General features: G+C 32.0%; 2 protein-coding genes across 4 annotated transcripts in view; one reads left to right on the top strand and one right to left on the bottom strand.

Annotated features, from left to right (window-relative positions):
• LOC129217824 (coiled-coil domain-containing protein 6-like) overlaps nt 1–17,286 on the top strand; it is a 55,548-nt gene extending 38,262 nt beyond the window's left edge. The window contains exons 6-8 of one of the 3 annotated variants that reach the window (XM_054852165.1): nt 4,955–5,058; nt 8,884–9,029; nt 14,773–17,286. In XM_054852165.1, the coding sequence (XP_054708140.1) occupies nt 4,955–5,058; nt 8,884–9,029; nt 14,773–14,913 (391 nt within the window). In that variant the 3' untranslated portion in view covers nt 14,914–17,286. Of the gene's footprint in view, nt 1–4,954; nt 5,059–8,883; nt 9,034–14,772 lie in introns of all 3 variants that reach the window. The other 2 variants (XM_054852164.1, XM_054852166.1) reach the window with 2 other exon arrangements.
• A 7,622-nt stretch (nt 17,287–24,908) lies between these two features.
• Nucleotides 24,909–26,524, bottom strand: LOC129216976 (protein CLP1 homolog). The gene has a single exon (XM_054851201.1). The coding sequence runs from the start codon at nt 26,384–26,386 to the stop codon at nt 25,103–25,105; it is 1,284 nt and encodes a 427-aa protein (XP_054707176.1). The 5' UTR covers nt 26,387–26,524; the 3' UTR covers nt 24,909–25,102.
• Between the last annotated feature and the right edge of the window lie 63 nt (nt 26,525–26,587).

The following is a 26,587-nucleotide window of genomic DNA, read 5'->3' as shown; positions in this document are numbered from 1 at the left end:
ATTAAAACAAGGAGCATGAAAATTCAATGCAGTTGAATCCGGACTAGTGAAATGTATCCTTAAATTGAGGAAATTGTTTTATCAAAGGTATATTGAATTTACTTTTTAATTTTAAGGTTCATCTATGATGATTTATGCACCATTCTGAATTTTCTGGAGAAAACCTTACCCATATGTTGACTGAGATGCCTTGCAAGTTTTCAGTATCTACTTTTTTTGTAAAAGAGATTTAATTTATTTTCAAATGTCAGTGATGAATCATGCACCATTCTGATGATTTTCTCTGATGAAAGTTTACCCCATCATTGCCTGAGGTATTTGTCACTAGTAGATACCTAGATTTACATTCATGACTTAACATTTAACTGAGAACGTATATACAGTATAACCTCGATTGAACGATTGTTAAGAAACTGGAAAAAGTTATCATTAAAACAATCAGCATAAAAATTCAATGCAGTTGAATCCGGACTCTTGAAATGTATCCTTAAATTGAGGAAATTGTTTTATCAAAGGTATACTGAATTTACTTTTTAATTTTAAGGTTCATCTATGATGATTCATGCACCATTCTGAATTTTCTGAGGGAAACCTTACCCATATGTTGACTGAGATGCCTTGCAAGTTTTCAGTATCTACTTTTTTTGTAAAAGAGATTTAATTTATTTTCAAATGTCAGTGATGAATCATGCACCATTCTGATGATTTTCTCTGATGAAAGTTTACCCCCATCATTGCCTGAGGCATTTGTCACTAGTAGATACCTAGATTCACATTCATGAGTTAACATTTAACTGAGAACGTATATACAGTATAACCTCGATTAAACGATTGTTAAGAAACTGGAAAAAGTTATCATTAAAACAAGAAGCATGAAAATTCAATGCAGTTGAATCCGGACTCTCTGAAATGTATCCTTAAAATTGAGGAAATTGTTTTATCAAAGGTATACTAAATTTACTTTTTAATTTTAAGGTTCATCTATGATGATTCATGCACCATTCTGAATTTTCTGAAGGAAACCTTACCCATATGTTGACTGAGATGCCTTGCAAGTTTTCAGTATCTACTTTTTTTGTAAAAGAGATTTAATTTATTTTCAAATGTCAGTGATGAATCATGCACCATTCTGATGAACTTCTCTGATGAAAGTTAACCCCATCATTGCCTGAGGCATTTCTCACTAGTACCTAGATTTACATTCATGAGTTTACATTTAACTGAGAACGTATACACAGTATAACCTCGATTAAACGATTGTTAAGAAACTGGAAAAAGTTATCATTAAAACAAGAAGCATGAAAATTCAATGCAGTTGAATCCGGACTCTTGAAATGTATCCTTAAATTGAGGAAATTGTTTTATCAAAGGTATACTAAATTTACTTTTTAAATTTTAAGGTTCATCTATGATGATTCATGCACCATTCTGAATTTTCTGAAGGAAACCTTACCCATATGTTGACTGAGATGCCTTGCAAGTTTTCAGTATCTACTTTTTTTGTAAAAGAGATTTAATTTATTTTCAAATGTCAGTGATGAATCATGCACCATTCTGATGATTTTCTCTGATGAAAGTTTACCCCATCATTGCCTGAGGCATTTGTCACTAGTAGATACCTAGATTTACATTCATGAGTTAACATTTAACTGAGACATATATATATACAGTATTAACCTCGATTAAACGATTGTTAAGAAACTGGAAAAAGTTATCATTAAAACAATCAACATGAAAATTCAATGCAAGTTGAATCCTTCCGGACCTCGTGAAATGTATCCTTAAATTGAGGAAATTGTTTTATCAAAGGTATACTGAATTTACTTTTTAATTTTAAGGTTCATCTATGATGATTCATGCACCATTCTGAATTTTCTGGAGGAAACCTTACCCATATATTGACTGAGATGCCTTGCAAGTTTTCAGTATCTACTTTTTTTGTAAAAGAGATTTAATTTATTTTCAAATGTCAGTGATGAATCATGCACCATTCTGATGATTATTTCTGATGAAAGTTTACCCCATCATTGCCTGAGGCATTTGTCACTAGTAGATACCTAGATTTACATTCATGAGTTAACATTTAACTGAGAACGTATATACGGTATAACCTCGATTAAACGATTGTTAAGAAACTGGAAAAAGTTATCATTAAAACAAGGAGCATGAAAATTAAATGCAGTTGAATCCGGACTAGTGAAATGTATCCTTAAATTGAGGAAATTGTTTTATCAAAGGTATACTGAATTTTCTTTTTAATTTTAAGGTTCATCTATGATGATTCATGCACCATTCTGAATTTTCTGGAGAAAACCTTACCCATATGTTGACTGAGATGCCTTGCAAGTTTTCAGTATCTACTTTTTTTGTAAAAGAGATTTAATTTATTTTCAAATGTCAGTGATGAATCATGCACCATTCTGATGATTTTCTCTGATGAAAGTTTACCCCATCATTGCCTGAGGCATTTGTCACTAGTAGATACCTAGATTCACATTCATGAGTTAACATTTAACTGAGAACGTATATACAGTATAACCTCGATTAAACCATTGTTAAGAAACTGGAAAAAGTTATCATTAAAACAAGGAGCATGAAAATTCAATGCAATTGAATCCGGACTAGTTAAATGTATCCTTAAATTGAGGAAATTTTTTTATCAAAGGTATACTGAATTTTCTTTTCAATTTTAAGGTTCATCTATGATGAATCATGCACCATTCCTGAATTTTCTGGAGAAAACCTTACCCATATGTTGACTGAGATGCCTTGCAAGTTTTCAGTATCTCCTTTTTTTTGTAAAAGAGATTTAATTTATTTTCAAATGTCAGTGATGAATCATGCACCATTCTGGTGATTTTCTCTGATGAAAGTTTACCCCATCATTGCCTGAGGCATTTGTCACTAGTAGATACCTAGATTTACATTCATGAGTTAACATTTAACTGAGACATATATATACAGTATAACCTCGATTAAACGATTGTTAAGAAACTGGAAAAAGTTATCATTAAAACAATCAACATGAAAATTCAATGCAGTTGAATCCGGACTCGTGAAATGTATCCTTAAATTGAGGAAATTGTTTTATCAAAGGTATACTGAATTTACTTTTTAATTTTAAGGTTCATCTATGATGATTCATGCACCATTCTGAATTTTCTGGAGGAAACCTTACCCATATATTGACTGAGATGCCTTGCAAGTTTTCAGTATCTACTTTTTTTGTAAAAGAGATTTAATTTATTTTCAAATGTCAGTGATGAATCATGCACCATTCTGATGATTTTTTCTGATGAAAGTTTACCCCATCATTGCCAGAGGCATTTGTCACTAGTAGATACCTAGATTTACATTCATGAGTTAACATTTAACTGAGAACGTATATACAGTATAACCTCGATTGAACGATTGTTAAGAAACTGGAAAAAGTTATCATTAAAACAATCATTATGAAAAATTCAATGCAGTTGAATCCGGACTCTTTAAATGTATCCTTAAATTGAGGAAATTGTTTTATCAAAGGTATACTAAATTTACTTTTTAATTTTAAGGTTCATCTATGATGATTCATGCACCCCTTCTGAATTTTCTGAAGGAAACCTTACCCATATGTTGTCTGAGATGCTTTGCAAGTTTTCAGTATCTACTTTTTTTGTAAAAGAGATTTAATTTATTTTCAAATGTCAGTGATGAATCATGCACCATTCTGATGATTTTCTCTGATGAAAGTTTACCCCATCATTGCCTGAGGCATTTGTCACTAGTAGATACCTAGATTCACATTCATGAGTTAACATTTAACTGAGAACGTATATACAGTATAACCTCGATTAAACGATTGTTAAGAAACTGGAAAAAAGTTATCATTAAAACAAGGAGCATGAAAATTCAATGCAATTGAATCCGGACTAGTTAAATGTATCCTTAAATTGAGGAAATTGTTTTATCAAAGGTATACTGAATTTTCTTTTCAATTTTAAGGTTCATCTATGATGAATCATGCACCATTCTGAATTTTCTGGAGAAAGCGTAACCCATTTGTTGACTGAGATGACTTACAATATTTCAGTATCTGTATTTTTTGTTTAAGGAACTTTAATTTGTTTCAATGCCAGTGATGAATCAAGCACCATTCTGATAATTTTCTTTGATGAAGGCTTACCCAATTATGTACTGAGGCATTTGTTAGCAGAAAGACAGTGAATGAGATCGCTATTTAATTTCAAAAATTCTGTTAAATAATGTATTTTTCGTGTAACCCTATTTTTCCCATGTGTATGAGCATAAAAAAACTCATGTTTTCAGTGCACCAAAATATTTGGATTTTTTTGTTTTTGTTTCAACAGCTTTTTAAGGTACATTGCAAAATAAATGAATTCATTTCCTTTTATTTTAACTCAATTTTAAATTTGAAAATATGGATGCACCATATATTTCATAATGAACTAGTAAATTATTTAAACAAGCAGTAATAAAAGACAACTAAGAGGGAGTTGTTCCTAGTAAATAATCTGGTGATAAGAAAACTGATATTCTATAATAATATGTTCGTTTTCCTATTGTAGAAAACTTAATAAAATTAAAGCATTTTCCCCTAATTTTGCAGAATTCCTCGAGTTTTCAATCTTTGAATTTGCCAAATTCCCCAAAAAAACTTTCAGCTTTTTTTTTTCAGCTATCACTTGTATTTTTAGTCGGATATTTTCTGTTTCATAAAGAGTTAGGCTTAAATTTACGTTAGTTTTCTATGTGCTTGTGTGTGAAAATGCTCAGAATTGAAAGTTATGTTTCCTGTCTTCCTCTCAAACATATTTAGGGCAGATCTTGTAGAAAGCTCCTCTGTTAATTATACATTTATGTTTTTAGTGGTATATTTTTCAGTTAATTGTGCTTTAACATGTATTACATTTAAATAGGTAGTGCTCCCAACGACTTTTATATCTTTACATAGGTGTTTAAGTGAAATGACGTGTGCACTGCATACCAGGCCTAGAGCAGCATCCAGTCCAGTTCCTCACAATCCTTCTCCAAGTTCTTCACGGCCTTTAAGTCCTGGTAAAAATCTATTTGAAAAGGCCTTTTAATTCAAAAGAAATTTGATAGCCAACTATGTGTCAGTGTGGTAATTAAATGTTGAATTATACATTGAGCACTTCAGCATAACATCTTGTTAATATAATAAATACAAAAAGTTTTAAGAAAAATCTTTTTAATAAAGTATATATTTTTTAAAAAGCGCTCATTTTCATTAGGACCATTATAGGACAATATATGACCTCAAAGTTCATGTTTACAGTGAGAAGCAAAAGTATGTAAGTGGACAATCTCAACTTTCGAGTAAAATGCGTTTAAAGGTAAGGTCTTAGGTAGATTTTTATTGAAAAAAATATTCTAAATCATGCTGTATATCAGCACTTACCAGAGCTACTAGCCCCAAAGCAGAATACTTCTAAATTTGCGGCGTTTATCGCAGAACAGAGGCCTGATCCTGCAGAACAATTCTGTTCAAATGAGAGTAAAACTCAGACAAACTTTCTGCAGGAATTCTCGAAATTTCTACAGAAACTGCAGATTTCTTCAAATTGGAAAAAAATCTGAAATTCCCACAAATTACTTTTATTTGGCGGAAAGCTTGTGCAAAATGTCCGAATTTCATGCGGCATTTGCAGAAACTTTTGATTTACTTTGAACTTAAAGAAATCTGTGAAACTTGTGCAGTCATTAAGATATTCGCAGAAATTCCAGATTTTTGCAGAAAATCATTTTTGGCTGTCTTCACCAGCTTTATGCCATTAATCGCCATACAGGATGATATTTTTTCGGCTTTTACCTAAATTCTATGTTTGTGTTGGCATAAGCCCTTTATATTTTAACGTTCTTGGATCAATTTCATAAAAAGCTAGAAAGTTTTTTAAAATATGTAAACTTACTCTAAATTTAAACTATGAAAAAGATTTCTGTTTTTCATGTGATAGATAACTGACGATATTGCACAAATTATAATACAACAGGTACACCGCCAAAATGAGGAATATCACATTTCTTGCGTCTCATATGCTTAACCTCGTGTATACTCTAGGCAACTTAAAGTAGCATTTACGCATAAGGAAAAAAACTGCTAATGTCTGCATTCATTAGCATCACATGTTTTCAGTGTAATGGATTACACATTTGAATATAGCATCTTTAGACACAACAATGCAATAATTTTTCCTTTTAGATAGACAGCGAGAGGGATTGCTTGTTTCAATAAACAGCATTGAAAGTTCAATTTAATTTTTTAGTTGGAGAAATTTTCCTATTTTTAGCATTTTTGACTCTGGTGCCATCGTGCACCTTGCAAATAGGGACGGCGCAGCCCTGGTTTGCTATGCAGCGTAATGTATGCAAAATTTAATGACATCATGCCGTTGCGTATGGGGTAACTGACTGCTTAAATAGCAAATCAAGATGTTTTTTAAGGAATTTAGATTTAAAGATTTGAAGTCTTAACGGGGCCATAAGGTATACAGTGAGGTGGCTGCTTCTGTGACATGTGTGTGGTATAGAAATGGTATGGTCTACAGGCATAGAAGTGTTCCTATTTTCCTATGAATCTGAAAAACATTCCTATTTTCCTATAATTCCTATATTTTTAGTCCTTTCCCTTGCCACTCTGATTTTTCCAATCTTGAGTTCTAAAAACACCATGATTTCTGCTGAAAAACATTTTCTGTGAACATGCCAGCTTCAAACACACAATTTGCCAAAAATTACATGCCTTGTTTTAAGATTGCAATCCTTAAGCATTCTGTGAAAGTTTCAATTATTTTTGAAGTTTGTTAGTATAGAAACATAGCTACTTTAATTCAGTCTATTGTTTACCTTTGCATGTACATAGATTTCAATAGTTTATTTCTTAAGTTGGTTTTGGTTGTTGGACCTAATCAGCCAAGAAGTAGGATTTAACGAATGGTTTAGGTCTTTCAACCTGAGGTGTGCACAGGAAGTTTGTTGCGCATCACAAATGACTTTTACGGGACTCCTCCATATCTTTTACCCCCTACATATTCGAGGCATGTTTTTAAAATAAGTACCGTTTCGAAATTAAGAAAAGAACGGTACAAGGTACTGATAGAGCAAAGAAATTTATTGCACAAAATCTACCACCTTTACGCTATTTTTTGACATTGCTCCTGTGATTTTCCAAGCATTTGTCATAGTGTGGTACAGGTTTTTATGTACCTATTCGTAGAAAGTTGCCGCCTGTGTACTCAATAATGGGGTAACATGTTCTCTGAGCTTATCATTGATGTTGTGCCAGCGACCGCTGACGAAAGAGTTAAGATGACATAACAAATGGCAGTTACTGCGAGCGAGGTCGGGGCAAACTCAAGGATGCTCAAAAAAGTCCGGCCAAAGCCCTCAGGGATCTGTCCAGGATTTTTCACAAGGTCTGTTTTTTGTAAAAAATCAAATATTTTTGAGAAAAAATCAAATAGTGTCGCAAAAAAATTTTTTTTTTTTTTGTTGAAACAAAAATTTTAGAATTTAAGAGATGGCAACAAACTGCATCATTTAAAGTTGAGTGTTTTCCTCTTCTATGTCGAGAGTATTATCTTTCTGAAGTGTTTTTCTAGTATTTGGCGGGGAGAAGGGGGGGCATCGCTCTCTCAAGTATCAATATTTATCTACCTATACTAGAAATATTTCTGTACAGTATTTAAAATAATTGTAACAAAAAAAAAAATCAGATAAGGGTTCAGCATTTAACTTTTTGACCCAAAACACTCTTAAAAAACACCAAATTTTGTTTAAAACTTACAAAGTTTGTGATTTTAACAAAAATGCTTGCAGGAGCATAGCAAAAGTGTCGTTTTTTTTTTAAAACAAAATTAGCAGATTTTGTATAAGCTGATCTCTCTAATTTGACTTCAAAAAAAGTTCCAAAAATTAACGGTTTGGTTTTATACACGGAAATATGCACATTATTTTGCTTTCAGATTTGTTATTTCAATAAAAAAATTGTGAAAGCTCCAGTCTTGTTTATCAGAATTTTGTGAAGGATCCGTTTTGGTTGATCGGGATTTTGTGTAAGGTCTGTTGATCGGATTTTTGTGGAGCGTCCGTTAACGACCCAAATATCCTCTGGCCAGACCCATGGCCCTGTAAGAAGCCTCATGGTTGTCTACATAGGGGGCAACTTTCTACAAGTAGTGACCTCTAAAAACTTTAAAAATAGTTTTTGATTTTTATTTTTTAAAAATGTTTTGAATGTGTTCTGGATACACGTACCGATCCTATCAAGGTTTAACAAGCCCCCCCCCCCCATTCCCGAAAAATCGGGGATCGTTTTAAGCGGAAAGCTATCTTGCACCCGTTCCAGATACACCACCATTGTGTAAATGCGTGAAGCTGACCCAATGCTCCATGCGTACAAACTAAAAAATCATAAATTTTTTTTCAGAAAAATCTTGGCAAATTGTCGCCCTTTTTGCTGTTGCGTCCCTGGCAAGAGCCAATCCTGCCAACCCCTAGGTATGCCACTTCTCTGAGGTACAGAATTAAGCAATGCAATGAAGTTGGTCTTGTCAGCAGTGGGAGCTTCAAATAAATTAGTACTAAAGAAAATTGTTATCTCAATACAAATGAAGTTTCGGGGTAAATGCATTAAAATCTCCCAAGAACTAATAGACCATGAAGAAGGAATTAGCAGATATATTATTAATTAAATAATACGTAAAGTAATTCTAGACGTTCAAAAAATTTGCTTTTACTGGTTATACTTATTGTTGTTTTCTGAAAAGTTCTAGTGTACAATTGTTGGAAATTGTTTCATATTTCCATTGTGTATGTATTTATCATAGTTTAAAAAAAAAAAAAAAACTTTTTTCTTTAAAGGTATGAGAGATGCTTTTAGTCCTCCTAATCCTATTGCATCACGTTGCCCTCATTGTAGCCAGCCTCTCTTATCTCATGCATCACAGTCTGGAAACCAATACCATGTAAATCCCTGTGTAGGTTCTGGTATCATGACCCACACCTCCGTAGGTGATGTTTTTATTGATATTCTTACCTTTAATGTTTTTGTTATTTTTCACATAATAACATATAGAATAGCCATAGAAGTATTTCCAATTTTCAATGATTCTTGATAAAACATTGTATCTTAAAATGTTAATAAATCCAGGTTTGCTCAATGATTTTAAATAAAACCATACATAGCTTTTTTGTTTTTAGTCTTCAGGTTTAAAAATCAGATCGATGGTCATATATTTAAAATCTTAAATTAGCAACAATTATGTTTATTTTTTTCAACAAATAATTTTCTTTTTAAATACTGAGATAGTCTTAGAAATTAGCTGCTAGTACTGTTCCCATTTTTAAATGTCATCAGGAATGAAAAATCTGCTGAACCCTGTTTATAATTTCATCAGAAGGAAGAAATATTCAGATGAGGTATAAAATTTTTCACAGAATATTTTGATTTTATCTTATTCCCCCCCTCCCCCCACTGATCTTTATTTTTTCTAGGCAGAACAAAATTGTACCTTTTTCTTGTTTCTCCAAAAAGAATTTTCAGTGAGACCAGTTATTCAATCACAAGATTATCAATATTGCTAACTATGTCAGCAAGCAGAGAACATAGTTGGATGCATCATTTGCCAAATTGATTAACTCCATAAAACAAAAAGTAGAGAAAAATGAAGAAGATGGTGTTATCCATAGGAGAGAACAGGCAATCATGTTACATTTTCAGAATGTACTGGTCAGACACATGGTCAGAAATGTACTGAACCAAAACTTTAATATAAATTCACATTGATAAAGCACTGTTAAAGCAGAAATGAAGATTTTTTTTTTAAGTGGAGTTAATCGATTTGGCAATTGAGGCATCCATTGGTAACTCCTTGTAGCTATTGTAATACATTTTGAGTTTATATTTTCAAAATCGAAAAAAATATATACTTGCATAGAAAAATGATTTTTTGAAGGATTTTGTTTTGTTATATTTCTTTTGGAGCACTTGTGTTGAAATGTGCAATCTTTTTGCATCCATAAAAAAAAAAACTTCAATTTTGTTTTCAATGCACATAGCAATCATCTCTTTAGGGCTCTTCAAATCTTTTTTATATTATTTTCATTTGAAGTTGAAACAAAATAAGCCTGAAATGTACCTTTTTGTTTGTTATGACTTACCTAATCTTGGATATGCTTATGGTTTTGAATACTAATTGAATTTTAGATTATATATATATATACTTTAGCAGATTTAAAATTATGCTTTTGTTGGTTTTAAATTGTAATAAGATTTTTAATGCAAGAAAGCTTTTTTTTTCCCCCTGTGCACCATTAATTATCTTTTGTCTTCTGTTCCTTTCCTCCTTTTTTTTTTTTTTTTTTTGCCTCTTCCAGACCTTATTTTTCTGAAAATGCGTAATAAATACGATTTTTTTAAATTTTCACTCCCCAATTTCTTATTCTTTTCATTTTTTTCCCCTTGAATCTTCATCCTTCGCGATATCTGCCAAAAACATATGTTTTGGAATTATGCCAACGACATCAAACACATGCTGCGCCGAAAGTTGCATGCCTCGTTTGAAATTTCAATCTTTTTGCATCCTGCAAGTATTTCATTTATTTTTTATTATTGTTTTTTACTATATGCTACCTTATACCTGCTTATTTTATTCATCATTTCAATAATATTTTTATTTCTTTAATTTATTTTAGAAAAAATGCAAAAGTCAATGAAAAATCCTTTTAATTCTTACTATGAAAAGTTTGCTCTACCACAAAAAAATTTTAGATTTTTCTCTCTGTTGTAAATTTTTACTTTACAAACAGACCCAATTTGAAAATTTATGTTCTCACACATTTAACACTATGAACTCAAATGTTTTTAATGCAAAAGTATATTTTTCTCTAAAAAATATGAAATGTTAGCACTATATTGTGTGATGCAGCCAAGGTTGACCTCTTGCTCCCCCAACCCTTTGTTCAAGGACTCGGGGGTTAGAAATTGTTGTCTCTTTTTCAAAATGTAGATTTATTTAGGAATAAACACTCTTGCAAGAAATGGTACAATGCAGCAAATTGCACAATATTATTAGTACTTATACTTTAATTAAATACGTACAGTCGAGTCCCGACTTACGCGACGGACGCGTTCCAAGACTCCTCGCGTAAGTTGAAATTTTGCGTTGTGGAAAAATATATGCACCCAAATTTTTTGAAGCATACCAAATAGTTTTAGGCACTTATAAACACTCCTCAAACTGCTCTAAAGCATTCCTTAACCATTACAGTTTCTTCCATAAAGAACTGAACTTTTACTGTATTTAAAAAATAAAAAACTGTTATTCAACATGAAATACTTAAGATGCACAAAATGAATGACCAATGGGAATAAAAGATGTAAAATAAAACAACACGGTATGCACTGCATGCAGTAAAATTAAAATAATGCACAAAATCGTACTGTACAGTAGGTACAGTAGCAATATTTACGAGTTAAAAAATGAGGATACTAGTGATGATTTATGCTCCAAGATCAGATCGTTATTCTTATCTAATACACTTTTAAATACGCTTCACTTTTTATTTAAAACGTTTCAATTTGTGGTAGGTAATTTTAAAAACGATCACATGCATGGTGAAAAATAATTGTTAGTTATTACTTGATAAGAAAAGTTAATCTTTTTTGTACAAATTTACCCTTACTACCAATTATGTAAAACATTTGTATTTCCCTTGATCGAACATAAAATTGAAATAAAACTGCCTGAAACTGATTTGCAGACTATATTATTATAAAAATGTTAAATGTATTGCTGACATATTGAAACAAATCTTTTCTATGATTAAAAATTCCGAAAAGTAGGAATTTCCAATCTTTTAAGTATGGCGGTCAAAATGACTGCTGCTAGTCTTTCTAGGTATACGGAAAAAGCTGTATTTCTAGTGTTAATGGGTCGCATTGCCCATGTAAGCGCTTAAAAATTAAGTACAATGAACTATTTTTTAAATTTTTTAGCATGTTTTATTTTGCAATCTAATGTAACTACAAATATAATAATATTGCCCTTTTTAAAAAAAATCACAAAAAAAAAAAAAAACTTTTCATTTCTTTAAAAACATAAATCAAATTTTTATTGCATTTTTTGCTAAATGAACAAAATAATGGAAGACTGCAAATCTGTGCATTTATTTGTTTATCGATTTTATTGAAGATATTCTGCAGTCAACTATGCCGAAAATCAAGAAAATTCTTTAATACAACATGCTACAAGAAGGAATAAAATGATAATCCAATACGATTTTGTCAAATGTGCACTCGCTACATTAAGTGCTACTGTATTAAAAGTATGTTTTATCGAAAAATTCCTTAGGAGCTTAAAAACCATGATCACACAAACACACACAAAAGGATTACTAGGAGGGGAAAAAACTTTTTTTTCCCTTTAGATCACTCAGTGTATTCTAACATTGACTTCTCATGTAACAAATAAGAAAATACAATATTTCACAGACAATTAGTGCAGACTATATTTTGAGCTAACCTAGATCTCATCGTCCAAGATCTCAGTTGACTTCGCTCAGTAATATCCCCTTCCAACCCCTCAATGTTCTTTTTATAAGAGGCTCGTTTGATGGGAGAATTCCGCTTGTGATTACAGCAGTCAAATAATGTTGACAAATCTCACAAAGATATGTTCTTTATGCTGTCTGGGATTTCAAACTCTGATGATAGTGACTTGAATTTATGTCCCCAATAGTGCCAGAAGGCCTAGCACCAAAAGGAGAATCCTTATTGCCATACAAATGTTCAGATCGTGGTAGATTTAAACAGTTTATGTAAACATGACTAGCTTTTCCCAGAAAAGAGGGACTACAGGAATGTATTTATGCATCTCTTTGAACCAACCACCCAGCGACATTTGGTATTGTAGTCATAATTGCTCCAGCTTGGAGTGTCTTTTCATGGTGAGTGTGGTCTGGGCAAGAATTTCTAGATCGGCCCACCCACACTTTGATTTGAAAAGGGAACATATGAAAAGTTCATCTCTTTGATTTCAAGCAGTGTATAACCTAAAACACTCATAATGTTTTTCAGTAATCAAACAATAGAGTGATGAAACGTTTGTCCTTGTGTTTGAAATAGTTTTAAGTTTAGAAATCGTCAATAAAATAAATCAAGTTTGGTCATTTCTTATATCCTAACCCTTAATATCCCAGCCATCATTGTACGCATTCATTGTCGGGAATGAAACTGCATATTGATAGTACCAGTAGATATTGAATACCACTGAAAAATAGGTTTTTTCTGCAAAAAAAGAAAAAGTAAGAGCTTTATTTCCCTAACTTAAAACAAAAGTTTGACTTGTTTTGGTAGAGTTCATTTTTTTCTCGTAAGGCAGTGAGAAACAAAGGAGTTTAAGTGAAAAATTAAAAATTTGGAGATTAATCAGTACAAATGATAGAACCTCTTCTCCGTTTTAAAGCAAGGGTTGGTACTAGTAGCTCTGGTAGTTGCTTCTATACTGCTCTAGGCAGGTAAACAGCAGTATATGCAGAAATGAATATTCGAGATATTTGAAAAAACTAGTTTTGAATTCAATACTAACGATCGGAAAGTGTTGAAATGAGACGTTTTTTTTTTACAACTGAAATCAAATAAGCAAGCTTGTACAATATAGCTAATGTAAAATAGGTGACAAAAATGAGAAAAAAAAAATCAAATTTGCAGTTACTGACCTTTACCTGTCGGTGACAGTGTATAGCATGATTTAGAAAAAAAGTTCAATGAAAGCCTACCAATGATTTAAACTTTTAATGCGCTTTAAAAACATTTTAATGCGCTTTCGAAGTCCACTTACATCCCTTGCTTCTCACTGCCTCTCATGTAAAATCTTTATATTTTTATACATTAGAAAATTTTATCAAAGTACATAAATAAAAACTATTTAAGTGCTGTGCAAACAACATTCACAGAATGCCTGAAGTTTAGTGAAAACTTTCTAAAATTTTATCATTCAGGCTCATGTAGCCTTTTTTTTATTGACATGGACAGGACCCCTTGAAGACTATGTGGGTCCCTGAGGACCACTTTCGTTGGGTCTTCTTTTCGCTTCACATTTTGTGGTGACTGTTTGACCTACAAATTTGTTTCCTGTAAAATACAGAATACGGGAAAATAGGTTTATGAGGATAAGAAATTTATTTTTTACTTCATGTTTAAAATAAGTTGAAGAATCTTTTTTTTTTTTTTTAATCTGAAGAAAGGAAGCAAAATTGCCTGATGTAATTTAAATATTTCTTCAGCTTAAAGCTGTTTAAACTTCATGTAATGAATTCAATTACAAAAATCACTATTTAACTCGCATTCACAGAAATAGTGTTTAATATTGGAACAAGCAAAAACTCGTTTCTTACACAAAAAAATAACTAAGAATCCTTTAAAAAAAAATTGGATCTGAATTTCAAAGAATGTAATAAAGATCCCTGAATTCTATGATATCAAAAATGATAAATGTTAAATTTGAGCAGTTACATAGAATATGAAAAGTCTCCTTCAAAGGCCAGGCAGAGAAAACCTTTTTCGAACAATATTCGCGAAAAATCAAGTCAAAAGTATTGTTAGAATCAAGAAAATATTGAGCGATGCAAGATTTGTTTAATAGTTGTTTTAACTCATAACTTCTGTATTGTTTCTAATGAAATTTTTAAGCATGTTTGGTTTGTCTGATATATAAAACTTAAACCTTTTTTTTTTTAATCATTCTTTAGGGTGCTATTCCCATTCCAATGAAGAATGTGTCCCTAAGCTCATACGAGAAATTTGTGAAACCAAGTGCCCCTCCACCAACACATCCAAGCACCAACTTAGCCCACAGTCCTCTGACGTATACGGAGGGAGACAAGAGTTAAAGAAGATTAAACTTGCCTCAGAAGAGGTAGCTTAAAAATTGACAAATGACAACTAATTAATGCATGTCATAGAAAGGTGAAGAAAATGCATTATTTCAGTTACTGGTCAGAACTCTGAGGAAAGTAATAAAATCTCGTGCTTTCAATTTGCCATATTTGAAGAGAGACATTTTCAGCAGGGTTGTGCCTTTTTTCTCATTGAATGTTTCGGAGACTGAATTTGAAAGATAGTTTTTTTCTATTCATTGCTCTTTTTTTTTTTACTGTACCTGTGAGCTTAGTTAAAAAATATTAATGTTGAGTATCATTTTTAGTGTGCAGAGTTTTTATGTTTGTACATATATTTGTGCTAAATATCTGCGGTGTTTGCCAGTTGTACTTGATGAGAAACTATTTTTGCTGTATAATATGTAAAGACATATGACTTGAAATCAAAAAAGAATTATTTATATATCTTTAAACAATTTAGTATTTTGTTAAATTTTTTTCTGAAAAAAAATTTTAAAAAAAGTTTGTTTGGTTTTGCAGCTTTTAAAACAAAACTTTATTGGCATCCAAAAAATTACTGTGTAAATAAAATGTATTTTCAGTGATGATAAATTTCAAAATATTACTGAAAAACAAACAATGTGATTATAAAAAAAAAAAAAAAATCCTTAAAATGTACATGTAATAATAATTGAAAGCTTCTTGTCAGGATATTTTGATAATTAAAATCAGAACTCTTTTATATGTTGGATCTTGAATTGAAAATCAAGGCAAAAGAAAAAAAAAAAAAAACTAGTGTTGAGAGAAAAAAGTTAATAGCATTACTGTTTTCTTTCCCACTAAAGAAATTTTGTAACTGTTGTTAATTTTAATCATAAGTAAAAGCCATATGGGGACTAGACCTAAGTAAAAGATATATCCTTCTGAATTTCTGCTGTTCTTTATCTTAACTAATATTAACATTCTGGCAGTTTGTAACGAGTAATAAAAGCTGAAGATTTAAACCAAGAAATTGGTAAAACATTAATAATTTGGCTTTAATATTTTTGCTAATGTAGGTTATTTACAACCTATAACTTATAGGGTGGCCATCCTACTTGAAATAGTTCGATAATTTGGAAGAAAACTAAAACATTACTCTTCTACCTTTATCCCTAAACTTTAGAATTATGTTGTCAATAGTCATTAGGATTTTTTTTTTTTTTTTTTTTTAACCTGTGCTACTTAGTTTCAAAGTTTTTTTTTTGCTGACCAAGAGAAGGTTTGGAAAATCATCCTGTTTAACAGAGATATGCTGCTATGTTTTATTTTGAAATTAAAAAAATTGCTACATAATTACTGCTGACTCGTTTGTTATTCAATTTAAATGATAGTTTCATTGTTGCTGCCCGTGAACTTGTTTTATGTTAAGTGAAGATTCAGTTTTCTCCATGCTATCCACAAACATATTACTATTTCTTTAAAGCTTTTATTTCCCAAATATCATTGTAAAATTTCTTATGTTTCTTCTTTATGTGTTCTAAATGGTATGTAAAAAAAAAAACCATTCCCTCCTGATAAATTTTCGGTTTAAACACTGACTGACTTTGGACCGCAACAGCAAATTTTTAATGTCAGACTAAGTCCAACCTAGGACTGCAAAGAGTTAACTCATAATCTTAAGTGTAGCATAGTTTTTCTCCCCTTCAGAACAACAAGTTGTTGGCTTTTTTTTTTTTGAGCTGTTGCCTAGAAAGTCATTTTGAGTATTCGAAATCTGTGATAATTAAAAAAATCTTCAACATACAATGGGAGGCATCAGAGTTGTGATGATCAAACTCATTTTAAATATCAAATCAAAAATTACTTACTATTATGCTTAAATTTTTATTTTGAGTCAAATATAATACACATGAGAACTTCTTAAAATGTCTTTAATATTTTAATGCTTTATTTTTTAATATTGCTTTGTGTTTTAATGCATCTAACTCATTTTTAAAAAGTATGAAATGCTTTTTATTTTCCTTGTATGCTGTATCAAACATATTGAAAAAAAAAAAAAATAATGCCTTGAAGGACTTTGGAAAGTTGATTTTCTTAATCAGAAGCCACCCTAAATTCTTCAATGATGAATGTTTTTAATAAAACTTATGAAATAACCATTACTATTTCAGAATTCTGAACTTTTAATAGATCTACAATCCACACTTGCAAGCCTGGATTTTTATTTTGTTATTGTTTTAAAATCACTTATATTTTCTGTTCTTTAATTGTTTGTATGAATATCTAAATTTATTTTAAAGAGTCAAAAAATATTATGTACATATGAAACTATATTGTTTGTTATTGATTCATTAGTGCTTTTATTGTGATTATATTGGTTATTAAAGAGATTCATTTACTTGATATCTTTTGTATTTTATTGTTCACGAAGAAAATTCAAGCAAATTCAATTGTTTAAAGGTATGTTCTGTAAAATTTATTTCAATGAAACTGAATAAGTAATAAAATGGATAAATTATTCAGGGGCTATCCCTGAATTCCGGGTTTTCTAAATAGCATATCTCAAGCTTCTAGTACTTAAATTGTTTGTTAAAGAGTTACAAAATGGACAGTATAAAAGTTACAATGTATTACATTATAATATGATGCCCATAATGTATCATTTATACTTATCCAGTAACTATCACAAAATCTTGATTTTCTGGGAAAGTCTTTTTTTTTTTTTTACTACTATTGTAGAGTAAATAACAAACAAATATTATCTTATTTTGAACGGTTGTAGCAGTTTTTGTATACCCTCTTTTGATTAATCACCTCTGACTAAAGTCAATGCATGCAGCAAGTAGAGGTCTTTGGGGGATAAATCGGTTTCACACCCGATTAAAAACTTATGCTGATGTGCTGCAATTTTTTTAGCTACCAGAAGTTTTGCCTTAAGCTCTCTATTGGCTATTCAAGACTGATAGACCCAAACAAAACTCTGATAGACCCAAACAAAACTCTGATAGACCCAAACAAAACTGCAATCTCTGTTTGGTCTCTACTTGCTATAACAAGCTGTACCATTTGCTTCTATTCAATAGTTATTTCATACATTAAATATTTTTAAATCTTAAAACAGGGAATTCACCAATTGTTTTTAAAATATTCAGGGAATTTTTAAACTTTCCTTAAAAGCCTGGATAATGCTGAGGATCGCCAATCACTTTCTTTCAGTTGAGTACCCAAGCTCCAAAAGCAAAATGTCATGGCAAATTCCAATCTCAAATTCTCTTGGAGAAACTAAGTACAGGTTCATTCATTTAATCAGCTAAGAATATGGGTAAGACAACTTTTATTATAATGTTTTGAAGGTCAGAGAAGAAACATCTTGTGGAAGTTGTGTTTATACTATACATGTTTATGGTAAAGACTAGTATAAGATAATAAAGATAAGGATAACTGTTTCACTCTCCCATTTTTTGTTTGAAAGTCATAATTAATAATTTTTAAGCAAGTTACAGTGGTAGTTGTTCTAAAATTTCAAATTTTGTCCTTAAATTTTCATTATTCTCTACTTATGCAAAAAAATACCTAAAATTTAAACTTTTCATGATATGCCTATATTATAAGATAAAATAAACTTTCTAAACTCTAAGAAACAAAAAACTTATGTTGCTGCTGCTTTTTTTCTGAAGAAGGGGAGGGGTGTGAACCACACATTCTCAGTATAAAGCTATTTGTTTTATCTATACTTAAAAACTGTTGCAATCATTCCTCTTCTGCAAAACAAAAATGTATAAAAATAAAATTGAAGAAAAAACAGCTGGGCGGCAAATTTTGCAGAAAAAGAGTTAGGGGAAAAGAATATGATCGGATGTTATGGATTTTTTTCCCCTTTAAAAAGAAAACAGAAGTATGTGAACCGGGAGGGGGGTATCATAGCTAGTTGAAATAAATTAAATATGTGTTGAGTTAGGACACAAAAATAAACACTTGGTTCGAAATTTCAATTCGGTTCTTGGTTCAATTTATTTTCTTAGTACTTATCTTGTGTGTGGTTTGAGTATTAGTTTGTTCTTGCAGTTCAAAGAGTCAGTTTGCTTTGTGTTCAGTGAAGTTGGATTATTTCTTGCACATATAATTTTAAATTTTAGTCCCTAACTTTTTGCTTTAAAAAGTAAACAGTAATTTGTTTTATTAAAATGCCACAGAAAACAAAATTCTCTTCCTTGTGGTTGGAAAAAGCAGACAGAAATGGATACAAGATCAGCACATGGTGCCATGCAGAAAAGGATGAATTTAAAGCATTTTTTGTTCTGTTTGTACATTATCTTTCTAACATTAATAATCAAGCATTTTCACGGGTATTCTCTCATGCTGATCCGGGGAGACATAAGAGGTTGACGAGTAGCTTGAAAAATCAAGCTGTGTTTTTAATTTTTTGTTCTTCCATTTCTATGGAAAATAAATTTATTATGTGAAATGTACATAATTGCTCCAAACTGATGCAAAATTTAAATCTTTGCTGCTGCAAGCTGCTCGAAATTTCCAGGTTTACTGCTCCCAAGATTACTCCAAAAGCAAGTTTTGATCAGCACCCCCCCCCCCTTCCTTAAAGGGGAACTTTTATTTGTTCAGCCAGTAACATTTACTTTGTCACTATTATAAGGAGGTTCATAAATGCATATGATAAATGATTTATACATAGTTCTGTGATAGACAAAGAGGCCCCCAAAAGTGTATTCCTTCGGGGCCCTAAACCTGTAAATCAACCACTGTATAGTCTTCAGGGGGCCTACAGCCTCACTTTTAGTTATACGGTATTGAAAGCAAGGAACAGGCTCTTCCCCAGCTCTAACAACCGAGCATTCTGTTAAGAATCGGATAACATCAGCAGTTCAAGGATGGAACTCTCAGAGGCGGGAAATACTCGTTTCTGGAGGTCCCCTCGATCACAACCTACTTTGTGTGACAACTTTCAAGATGAGGACAGGGCGTGATTATCTTGCTCCACCTAGAGGTGTTCTGACATCACTAGTGCCAGCCATGCGGCTATGGATCCATGAACGCTGAACACCTGAAGGCTTGCTCTGCTCTGGACCACAATAAAAAATCCCTGGATAACCTTTTCAGGGAGACCCACCTATACTGTTCAGCAAGTCACCTAGTTACTCAACAGCTAAGGACCAACAGACATTACCTCATCCAAATGTTGGAAGCTGAAACTTTGCATAAATAAATTTAACACCAAAAATTTGAAAAAATAAGGGTGTTTTTAAAATATAAGTAGCAATTTCTTATGTTATCCCTCTATAGTACACTAAATTCAGATTATTGTTATTATATAATTCCCTTTTGTTGAAGTCTAAAATCAACTTTTAGGTTTAATAAAAAAGCATAAGAGTTTTTCTTTTATAAAACATAATATACATTCCTTGCTGGAATGTATATTAATCTAGTTAAAGATACAACAAGATTTTATACATACAATGAGTTTTTTCAGGGTTGTTTGGGTTTTAACCATGGGTAAAACCGGCTTGGATAAAATTTTTGGCCATTGGGCGTGTATATAGGAAATAAAGTTTAAAATCAAAATAAATGAGTACATTATTAAAATAAATATGAAACGCTAGCTTTTACCCACAGCTTCGCTCACGTTGATTTAGTTTTTTTCGATCGATTCAAGCCAATAGTCGAATAGTTACCAAAAAATGGTTTGTCCCCAGTTTCTCCCACATTTCAAATTGCTTCCCCCCTTTAATATATCAAAAGGTATGATCAAAACTGAAAATCGCAGGGGGTGGGGAGTAAATAAAATGTCCGCGAAACTGAGAAGACACCCAAAAAATCACAACATAAATCAGGAAAACGTGCAGGAGTTGTAAAGAAGTTAGGGTAATTCAAAAATTCCAATTCGAATGAGGTCAACAATTCTTAAATAAAGTCGATCATCTTAATATATAAAAATCAATGTCCTGAGATAACACACATATATATATCAACGCACAGCCGAAACCGCTGAAGCTTCAGACTTGAAATTTGGCAGGCATGTCTGCATGATTATGAAAGTAACCACTAAGAAAGGATTTTTCGAAATCTCAATTAGCTTGGGAGAAATTAATTAAAACCTCTTAATTTCTGCGAAATTAAAACCTGTCATTGAATTCATATCCCTTATTTTCGAAGGCTTTCCTCCATTCAAATCATTATTCAGTACTTCATCTCAACTTTTGGTCGATAGCGAACTATAAATTTGATATTGTTTTTGTTTCTCATGTGGTTCTTCGAGGCTTTTCTCAAGTCAAATCATAATGTTTCTATCTATTGCTTTCATTTTTTCAAAACTAGAAACGAAGTTTTTAAGAACATCATCACAGGCGGATTATCCTTTTGAATTTAGAAGAGTGCCTGTTAAAGTTTGCTTTGCAATAACCAGTAATAAGTCACAAGGACAGACATTAAAAGTAGCAGGGACCGATTTAAAAGAAGACTTTTTTTCACACGGCCAATGTTATGTAGCTTTCTCCAAAGTCAGTTCATCAAGCAGCTTAATAATTTTAGCACCAGAAAAAAAAACTAAAAATGTTGTATACAAAGAAGTTCTTGATTAAACATAGGTATATCAATAAAATGTGGATGGCCTGTGTTTGCAAAGATAATCAATACTTTAAAAGGATCGTTAATAACAGTTAAAGATCGGTAAAGGACAAAGGCATATATGTAAGGAGTCCAGGGGCCCCGGGTTCCTCCCCAAATTAGAAAAAGTTATAGGTAATAAGTAATTATTATAGGGGATTTTCGAAACTAGGTGCACCAAGCACTGTTAACCCCTGCTAATTCCATTACCCGAGCAATGCCGAGTACGGGAATGCTAGTTTCTTTTATAATCCCGATCCCCGTCGAATGATATCCAGTGCTACACCGGCTATCTAAATTATTGTATAGCTCCTTACCGGAGAAATCGTCTCAAAATAGGGTCAATAGTCACTACAAATCCTGATTCTACTAATGGCCCCTTTAGAGTGAGAACATCAAACCTTTAAAATCCCCATCAGAAGGAATTCAACTGTTTCTAAATAATGTAAACGGTCCTTATTGAAATACCATTAAAATCAGTGTAAGCACAACAGTTTTTTATTTAAAGTTCCCATTTAAATGAGGACAAAAGAACAAAAAACTTCTCATTTAGGAAAGAGAAGCATTCTCTAAAGTCTCCATTAGAATGGTGATATCAGCGTCTTCAAATAACATTTCCCTCTGAAGATGTTTTTCAGTAACAGGTCCCATAACATAAAAAACATAAAACTAACAATATTATCAACTGCCGCCGTTAAAGTAGGGACATTGATCCCACAAAATCCTAATCAGCATCATTAATCCTTAAAAACACACAAAAAAGATTTAAAACTTTCATGAAAATTTTAAAAAATTCGCCAATGCGCTAACATAGTCGCCTGGTGAGACTGAAGATAAAAAATGGATTTGGCGGACTAATTTGAATTTTAATAGTAGTTTTAATGTTACTTGAGTGTGTTGTTTCACTAATTTGGCGGATTAATTTCAACTTCAATACCTTATATATAGCATTTAATGATCTTTTTACCAAAATTAATTTGGTGAAATTTTTACATTTTAGTGCAAGCTTTTATAATGGCTATAGCGCCAAGATTTTTGAACACTCGTCCCGACCGCATTACCACAACTCTGCGTATCGAATAAGTTTTTTAAATGTCATTTTATTTAATTTCATTTTCTATTTTTGCAATTAAAAGCAGCTCAAAAATATAAAATAATAAATCCAAATCCAGTATTTATCGCCAAAGGACCACAGTACCATACATTCGCCAGAGACTTGCCAAGTTTATAAAACTGCGTAAAATGTTTGCTTGATAATCATAAGATATGATTCTCTATATTGTTTTTTACAAACTTTTGAAAAATGTAGCCGCCCGTAATTCATTACTGAGATTTAAAATGTAACCAAATTTGCAGAAATCGTTTTGGGATACCTTGAATAAGGCTCCCCTCCTTACTTTGTAAAACTGTGTGTTACTAATTTTCATCGAAGAGATAGTGTCGCCAAATACTGACATACTTCTGGTGACCACAAAATGATGCTACCCGAAATGTTTCCAAAATAAGTAGTAAAATTTGGCAATTGTTTGAAATTGTGGGTAAATTTGTGCTGTTTATGGATTTGCTTAATTTAGTTGGCGGATTATTTTACATGTTAACAAATGATTTAAGGAAAGAAATATTAAAGAAATGGCGATATTTTGGTTACATGGTGAAAACCGAGAAACAGTATTTGCGTAGTTTTTAGCTCAAAAAGAAGGACAATTGAAAAAAATGCCAAATGCCTTAGCTATTAAAATGATTCCGCAAAAAAGTTTGGAGAGATTCCTGCTGGTCAATCAAATACCCACTCAACACAAATAAATAAAAAAAAATCCATTAATTGCCTCAAACTTGCGGTAAACAGGAAAATAACCAGCCAAATCCAATCTTGTGCAAAAATCTTACTTTAAGATTTGACTTGAGTTAAGCCTCGAACAGTCAGATGGAAAGCAAAAATAATCAACAATACAATTGTCGCTATTGACAGGGAGTTGAGATGATATGACACTAAATTCTGTATTGGGTTGAGGAAAGCCTTCAGACATGGAACTAAAAAGCTCATAGCTCGTTTTTTATTCTGCTTAGAAATTTCGAACAGGTGCCATCTTCAACAGAAAAAATTACAGCTTTCAATAGACATATAATGTTAATATGTGCAAGTATTTTTCATCCCCATTTTAGAGAATTTATACGAAAACTGTTTTATCGCCCCCTTATGGGGGGTTTTGCCCCTCATAATGGGATGAAAACTACCCCTCTGATGCATAAGCTATATTATTGTAAAGTTTCATCAAAATCCATTCAGTAGTTTTTGCGTGAAAGAGTAACAAACATCCATCCATACAGACAAACTTTCACATATATAATAGTAATTAGTTCAATCCCATAATCAGTCACTATTCATTATTTAAGTAAACAGTTCATTTTACACCCTATGCAAAAAATAAATGACAGCATGTTCCAAAAGGTTAGTCACCTCATGGGGGGGGAGGATTACGAGATACTTTTTTAAAAATATGTTTCAAACAGTGTAAATAGCACAATATACGTACTTGTTCCATAGTTTTATGCGCACAAAATGAATTTCAAATTTAATCAAAGCATATTACTAATTTTTTAATACATTGAAAACATGTTACAAGTTTTGTGAAGAATAGCTATTAGTTCATGTTGTAGGCTGTTTAGTAGTCCTAATAAACGATAGTGATTCGTCTTTAATGTGAACTTTTAATGTTACAGAAAAGTTGCATTTAATCAATAAATCAGTTTTAAAAATTATTTCTGTTATGATAAATACACATCCTATTTCTTATAATCATTCATTAAAATGTGCAATACTATGTTTAAAAACTGTATGTGTACAAATATTAATGTATTTTGGTCAGTTCTACAGTAGTTAAATCCAGTTTTGGCTGGTTTAAACCAGTTTTTGCCAGTGGCATGGCCAAAATAAGTTCTGTCCAGCCAACACAACCCTGGCGCTTTATTTAAAAAAAAGAGAGTACAGAAATAAATTAATCTGTGCATTAGAGCTAAAGATTTGAATTAGAAATGGTTGCACATGGCTGTAATATGAATATAAGGTTGCCATTCAAATTTTGCTTCAAAATAGTTGTTTTAGTAGCCTAAATTGTAAAAAAAAGTCGCCTAAATAGTCGCCTCAGCACAATGATTAAGTTGCTTTTTTCACCCATTTAGTTGCTTTTTCCAATATCTTTTAACTATTTACTAACCCTAAAAATACTTAGTGTAATAAAATCACACAACAGAAAATCTTAAAACATAGCTATTTATAGTAAATGCAAAAAAAGAAAAAAAAATCAAAACTTAATTTCTCAGATGTAACATGTGTTTTAACATCATTCAACATTTTTTACTGGAACTACTACTTACAAACATTGAAAGAGAATGTTTCATTTGTTTTGTCAATATTTCAGTACAGAATGTGAGGAAAAAAATGCAGACACACAAATAAGTATAAAATTTTTATAACCTGTTAAGTTAATTTTCAAAAGGCTTCGCCATCAAGCTTAAAACAAATCAAATTTATGTTAAAGCAAATCTTTATTCACAAAATATCTTGCAATGTGCACATTTAGTTATACTCATCCATAAAATTTTAATGTGTGTCCATAAATTGTATATCACCCATTAGAAGAACTGTTTTAGGTAAGGGACGAGGTTGTGGAGCTAATACTGTTATAGCCTGACGTTCAAGATCCACATTAGTAACGCATATAAATCCAGCAACATTTGTAGTTATTACATCCTCTTCAACAGTTTCAGCAAAACTGACACTAAGCACATGATGTAAAAGATTTTGTCCATTCTGAACTGGAACAAGTTTAGTCCTATTGTCTTCGGCTTTCATGCCTAACGGCATACAGGAATCAGGCAAGGTCGGTGCTCCTATTTTATAGACTTTTATGTCTGAAAATTTAACATCAAACGAATGGGGATATAAATGAGTCTTTTTCCCATAAAAATATTGTCTTATATGGTTATCTTGTGTCTCAGCTCGAGTCTGCTGACTGCGTTCAACCACTCCACCAGATTTTGGAACAAACACAACTTTAACAAATTTCGGCATATCACGGTCAAGTTCGTTAAACAGTCGTTCTTGATCAATTACTAAAATTACATCAACTTCAAAAGCTAATGCTGCATGTTTAATAGCCTGATAACCATCCCCTTTTACCCACCCTCCCGTATTAATTATGCAACCACTTATCCCTGCTCTTCTGTTGCCCTCACTTGCTCGTGCAAGAATTATCTCAGCTAACCTTGAAACTAGCGTATTGTATAAAACTATATTATGACCTGGAGTTTTATGACCATAATGAAAAACTAATGGAGCTGTAGAAGAAAATCCTTCTTCAACATCGGCAACTCTTTCCACTGGCAATGCCGCAACAGTTCCAGGTATTGATATTGATGATAATTCAACATCCAGATCAGCAAATACAGGTCGTCTATTCAGTCTTACAGCATAATTGAGAAGAATGCGGCACAGTGTAGTTTTTCCGACATCAGAGGGTCCACAGATCATTACAACGGGTCCTTTTCCGTCGTCTTTTTCAGCTTTTACCCTCATTTGCTCAAGAGCAGCGTGTAAGTTGGCATAAAACACCATTGGAGTTTCTTTTGCAACATACGCAACTTCTGGTTTACCAACCAACTCCAACGTGCAACCATACCACGTAAAAACAGCAACTTTATCACCAGAACCAAAGTTGAATTTCTTATTTTTAACTAGTTCTGTTCCAAAAACTTCTGCAGTTCCACTTTTCAACTCTAAAGTTATTTTAGCATCCGCTTCTACTTCGAATCGCAACTCGCTCATCTCATCCAGTTTGTATTCTTGAGCACCTGGTTCAACATTGGCCTCCGTCTCTTCCGACATTTTTCGAAATTAATTGAAGGTAAGAAAGAAAAATCTTTGTTTTTGAGATTCATATATCATCAGATTTGAATACATACATTTTTTTATCGACCAATCCAATCGATTCGTAGCCTGGTTGTTGAAGTAAAACGTAAACATAAGAACAACTCAGTTACGGTCATGCGGAACACACATTCTCGAAAATTGACGCCGTTGCCACTC

The sequence above is a fragment of the Uloborus diversus genome, chromosome 2 (assembly GCF_026930045.1).
Source record: "Uloborus diversus isolate 005 chromosome 2, Udiv.v.3.1, whole genome shotgun sequence".
Taxonomy (NCBI): Eukaryota; Metazoa; Arthropoda; class Arachnida; order Araneae; family Uloboridae; genus Uloborus; species Uloborus diversus.
Note: the sequence above shows the minus strand (reverse complement) of the source record. Positions and strands in the feature narration are given on the sequence as shown.

Excerpts from the sequence above, each read along its gene's own strand:
- LOC129216976 (XM_054851201.1), bottom strand. The coding sequence starts at position 26,386 with ATGTCGGAAGAGACGGAGGCCAATGTTGAACCAGGTGCTCAAGAATAC.